General features: G+C 60.5%; 1 protein-coding gene across 3 annotated transcripts in view; it reads left to right on the top strand.

Moving 5' to 3' along the window:
• The first annotated feature begins 658 nt into the window (after nt 1-658).
• The window catches only part of MXD1 (MAX dimerization protein 1), a 6,574-nt gene continuing 1,864 nt past the window's right edge, over nt 659-5,368 (top strand). For all 3 annotated transcript variants that reach the window (XM_042029542.1, XM_042029544.1, XM_042029545.1), the window contains exons 1-4: nt 659-795; nt 879-975; nt 3,866-3,895; nt 4,777-4,891. In XM_042029542.1, the coding sequence (XP_041885476.1) occupies nt 723-795; nt 879-975; nt 3,866-3,895; nt 4,777-4,891 (315 nt within the window). In that variant the 5' untranslated portion in view covers nt 659-722. The remainder of the gene's footprint in view (nt 796-878; nt 976-3,865; nt 3,896-4,776; nt 4,892-5,368) is intronic.

Raw genomic sequence — 5,368 nt, forward strand, 5'->3', positions numbered from 1 at the left:
CCCGGGGTCCCTGTCCGGGGGGTCTGTCCCCATCCCGGGGGGTCTCTCCCCATCCCGGGGTCCCTGTCCGGGGGGTCTGTCCCCATCCCGGGGGGTCTCTCCCCATCCCGGGGTCCCTGTCCGGGGGGTCTGTCCCCATCCCGGGGGGTCTCTCCCCATCCCGGGGTCCCTGTCCGGGGGGTCTGTCCCCATCCCGGGGGGTCTCTCCCCATCCCGGGGTCCCTGTCCGGGGGGTCTGTCCCCATCCCGGGGGGTCTCTCCCCATCCCGGGGTCCCTGTCCGGGGGGTCCCCGCCGGCCTCACGTTGCCCCACGTAGCCGAGGCTCCGCCCCCTCCCCCGTCCGGCCTCGCCATTGGCTCGGCGGCAGGAAGTGAGTCAGGGCAGCGCGTGCGGCCAGCGGGGCGGGGCCGGCTGTGTGGGCGGGGCGCCGCGGGGGTTCGGACCAATGGCAGGAGGGCGTGGCGCTCTCATCCAATGGCGGTGATCGGGGGCGTGTCCTCAGGCGCGGCCACGCCCCTTCCCGGCCGCTCGTGGAGAGGCTGGGCGGGGCCGCCCCTCATCCTCCAATCAGCGGTGGCGATGGGCGGGGCCTCCCTCCTCATCCGCCAATGAGCGGCGGCGGGGGCGTGGCGCGCACGGGGTCTGGCGGAGCGGCCGCTCGGGGCGGGCAGAGGCCGCCGCGACCCCCCCGGCGCCGGTTGCGGCCCGTCCCGGCCCCGCCATGGCTGCCCCCCCCCGCCTCGGCATCCAGATGCTGCTGGAGGCCGCCGAGTTCCTGGAGCGGCGGGAGCGAGGTACCCCCCGCGCCCCCCTCGGTGGCCCCGGTGCCCCCGGCCGGGCCCCGCGGTGACCCGCGCCCGCCGTTGTGTCTCCGCAGAAGCCGAGCACGGTTACGCCTCGCTGCGGCCCGGCGGGAAGGACGGGGAGGCCCCGCGGCGCCGCGCCAAGACCCGGAGGAGCGGCAGCGGCGGCAGGTGACGGCAGCACCGGGCGGGGCGGGGGAACCGGACCGAAAGGGCCCGGCCGCTGTAGGGCTGCCGGTCCCGCCTGGCCCGGCCGGGGAGCGCCCGCACCGTGCGGCCGGGCCCGGGGAGCCCCCGCTGTCACTGGGCGTGTGTGACGGGCCCGAGGGGGCTCCGTGTCCGAGTGTCCGCGCCCGCCGAGGCCCCTGGAGCTGGGCCTCTGGCCGGGGTCACCCCCCCGGTCCCCGGGCTCTGGTGGAGCCCCGCTGCCACCGGGTGTGTGACAGGGCCGGGGGGACCCTCCTGTCAGGACGCTGCTCAGTCTCTGCTGAGGTCCCTCTGTCTCCGGGAGTGTGACAGGCCCAGGGGGCTCCTGTCTCCAGGTGTCCCGGCCCCGGGAGGCCCTGCTGTCACTGGGCCTGTGGCCGGGCCGGGGTGACCCCCCAGTCCCCGGGCTCTGGTAGCGGCCCCCCGCCGCCCCTGGGGGTGTCACAGAGCCGGGGGCACCCTCCTGTCTCCAGGTGGTTGGGGTACAGGGAGGTCCTCCTGTCACTGGGTGGTGACAGCAGTGGGGGACCCTCCTGTCATCAGGTGACCGGGCTCAGTTGTCCCTGGGTGTGTGACAGGACTGGGTGGGGCTCTGCTGTCACCAAAGTCCTCCTGTCACCGGGTGTCTGACACCGTGGGTGGGACCTTTCTGTCCCTGGGTGACCAGCCCAGAGAGGTCCTGCTGTCACAGGGCCCTGGCAGGGGTGGAGGGGACCCTCCTGTCACCTCCTTAATTATCCACCCTGAAGCCCACCCTGATTGTAGACCAAACCACTACAGCCTCCCATTATCCCTCCTTGGTTGTTCCTCCCCTTTATTCCCCCCTGGTTGTTCCTCCTTCTTATTCCTCGCTGATTTTAAATTCTAAACCACCTTTTTTCTGAGTTGGAAGTTGGCTCCAAGCATCCACATTCAATTTCAGGAGCAAATCCCACCATCCTGGAGGCTTTATTCCATTCCTTTAATAACCTTAAAATCACTTGGATCCTCGTGGTGGGGGAACCCTCAGCTGATTTTGGGAAGGGCTGGCTCCAGGATGTGCCCCCAGCCGAGGGGAAGCTGTGAGGGGCAGCAGGTCCATCCCAACACGTCACCGGCGCCAGATCATGCCAGGGAGGAGCCAGGCCCTGATGGCACCACATCTGTCACTTCTTTCCTGGTTGGGAGCGATCCCGTCTGCGCGACGCCACGGCAGCCGACCTTTGGCAGCTGCCGGAAAAAATCCACCTGGATTTGTCCGTGCTGGGATTCCCGGTGTCTCCCAGGGCCGGGGCGGCTCCGTGTCCGCCCACGCTGGGGTTTGGGGTGTCAGGAGCCCCTCAGGGGGCAGCTGAGGCCACTGGGCTTGAATCAAACAGGCTCCAGGTGAATCCAGGGGTTTGTCCTGCCTGGACACGCTCCAGGTTTCCTTCTCAGAATATTTTGTTTGCTTCAGGCCACTCTATTACGGCTTTCAGGAATAAAAAACATATTCTGAAGGGAAAGCTGGTGATCAGCTGAGGTTTAAACTGGTGGGAATCATAATCAGTGACTCTGTGGGCACGAGATCGCTCTGGAGAGGATGTGGGAGCCACAGGTGTGGGAGCTCCACCTGCCCCGGGGTGAAGCTGCCATCCCCTCTGTTCCTGTTTATTTTATCCAAAATTAAAATCCATCAATTAATTCATATTTTTCTAAATACTGGTGATGCTGAATGCAAGCCAAAAGAGAAAACAACTGTTCCAGGAAGGATCCAGGTGGAAGAGAGGATGGATTTGTAATTCGTGATTGTGGAGGTGATGGGAGCTTCACCCCTGCCCATACCAGTGCTGGGGAAGTGTTTGGATAATTTAGGATCAAGGAAAAAACTCCTAAGGCTGCAGCCCATGGCAACCCCTTGGTAAAGGGCTGGGTGTGAAACATATGGATTTATCCAGGAAAACATTTAATGGAGCGACTGCACGGGAGCCGGAGAGCTGAGCCCTTCCATTGTGCCAGGATAATCCCGGCCGTTGGAGTGGGAAAAACATTCTTGGGGATGTGGGAAGTGTGGCCCCGATATTGCCAGAAAGCCAACAGAGCCACTGGAGCAGGGTGATCCATCAGGAAGGGCTGCTGGAAAAGCGAAGGAGACCTCAGAGAGCATCTCCCACTACTGTGGTGGTGACATCCCTCATTTTCCCTTTGGTCCATCCCTTATTTTCCCTTTGGTGACATCCCTTGTTTTTCCAGCACTCCCAGATCTCGTGGGGCTATCCCAGTAGACACCCCCCTCCAAACAGCCTGTGGGTTATTCCCACATTTATGTTTTCAGGCACGTAACGATGTTTTTCCCAAATTAGAGTGGAGCTGCTTGAGGTCTCTGTAGGTTTTAGGAGGTCGGTAGGCAGGGAGGCTGCTCTTCCCTAAGCCCCATTCCTGGGAGCACGAGCAGTGTGGCCTCCTGTGGCTTCTTTCCTGGATTTCAGTGGAGGGAAAGTCAGTCATAGCTTGTGTTTTCCACCTTTTCCCAGCATCATGGACATTCAAAGTTTCAGTCCTGAGCCAGATCCTGGAGTCAGACACGACCACTCAGATGCTGCCCAGTGCCAGATGGAGCAACTTCCAACACTGATACCACTGTTAATCCCAATCCCAACTCTAAATTTGAGTCTCTGGATAAAAATCCCATGTTACGATTTTCCTGACCCTTTTATTGCCATTTATCTGGCAATTTCTGCAGCTGCATCCCACCATTCACCATCCCTGGGTATGGAGCTCTGGAAGCCCCTCGGGTTTGCATCTTTTCCAGGGAGCCTTTGCTAATTCCCACATGTTAATCCCAACTGTTAATCCCTAATCAGGCAGAGGAATTAACTTCTTCCTTCTTTTCCAGGTCGACACACAATGAGATGGAAAAGAACAGGTGAGTGCCAGAGGAGCTGGGCTGGGGGGAATTATTGCTTTTCCAGAGGTATTCCAGCTGAGATTTGTCCTGAGTAAATCCCACTTTTTTTGCCTGTGTTGTCATCCCGAGGTCCTTTGGGTGAGGAAACCTTGTTCACTCCCAGTGTATCCCAAACAAGACCAGCAGGTCATTGCAAAATCCGTTTGCAGCTGCCCGGGATCGGACGGTTCAGAGATGGGTGTTACAGCCCATTCCTGAGGATCTGACCTACATGTTGGGATTGGAGTAATGGACACAGGGAAACTGGGATGTGCTGGGAACATCCCTGCTTTCAGCAGATAAAGGGATTTCCTCCAGGAGCTGGAGTTTCCCTCCAGCATTAACATCCTACCTGTTAATGTGGAGAAAATCCAGATGTTACAGGAAGAGGGAGGATTCCTGGAGCACAGTCAGTGCTCCTGCAGGGACCTGGTTTTGTTTTGTATCCAAAACCACCCTGTTCCTACTAAAAATAGGGAAAGGAAGCACTCCCAAGGGATTTGCAGCTGGGTGTTAGCCTGGGCAGCTTCAGCTGTCAGCAGGAACCAAACAGCATTCCTGAGGTGGAACCTTTTTGGGAAGAGAATGACCAAAAGTGGATATTCTCGCCCAGAATTCCAAGGTTATTGGCATCTCCTTGCCTGGGATCATCCCAACAGCCCAGGTTGCCAGCACGGTTTATCCATGAGGTTTTTCCAAGATATCCTTTTGCCTGGCTGCAGTTTTCTCACAGTTTCTGGAAGCCCATGGGGGCTGGGAAGGCTCCTGGTCAGGCTTAGCTCCCACCACCCCAGTTTTCCACACCAGTGGGGTGGGAATGCCATTGGGGAAGCTGATCCAGCTGTGTGCTCCCGTTCCAGGCGTGCCCAGCTCCGGCTGTGCCTGGAGAGGCTGAAGGGGCTGGTGCCGCTGGGAGCGGCGGCCGGGCGGCACACGACGCTCAGCCTCCTCACCAGGGCCAGGCTCCACATCCAGGTGAGCTGGAAAATGGGATCAGTGCCAAGAGCAGCATCCCAGTACGGGGCAAGTGCTGGGTTGGGCTGGGATAACTGGGAGACCACTGGCATCATGATGGGATAATGGAGGGAGCGCTGGGATTCTGCTGGGATAATGGGGGGGAGGACTGAGATTGGGCTGGGGTAACTGGGGGAGTGCTGAATTGGGCTGGGATAGCTGGAAGAGCACTGACATCAGGCTGGGATAACTGGGAGAGAGCCGGTACTGGGCTGGGGTGACTGGGAGAGTGCTGGATCAGGCTGGGGTAACTGGGAGAGCACCAGCACTGGGCTGGGATAACTGCGGGAGTTGGGATCCACATGGCTCCACGTCCCAGGCGTGTTGAAGACGGGAGTGCCTCGGGAGCTGGTGGTGGCTGCGCCGGGCTGGTTTGGGCCGGGAATGCCGAGTGGTTCCGAGGGCATCCCGGAGCTCAGGGTGCCGTGGTTCCGAGGG

The sequence above is a fragment of the Corvus kubaryi genome, unplaced genomic scaffold (genome assembly GCF_017639235.1).
Source record: "Corvus kubaryi isolate FWS band 111438036 unplaced genomic scaffold, C.kubaryi_AGA036_p1.0 37326, whole genome shotgun sequence".
NCBI lineage: Eukaryota > Metazoa > Chordata > Aves > Passeriformes > Corvidae > Corvus > Corvus kubaryi.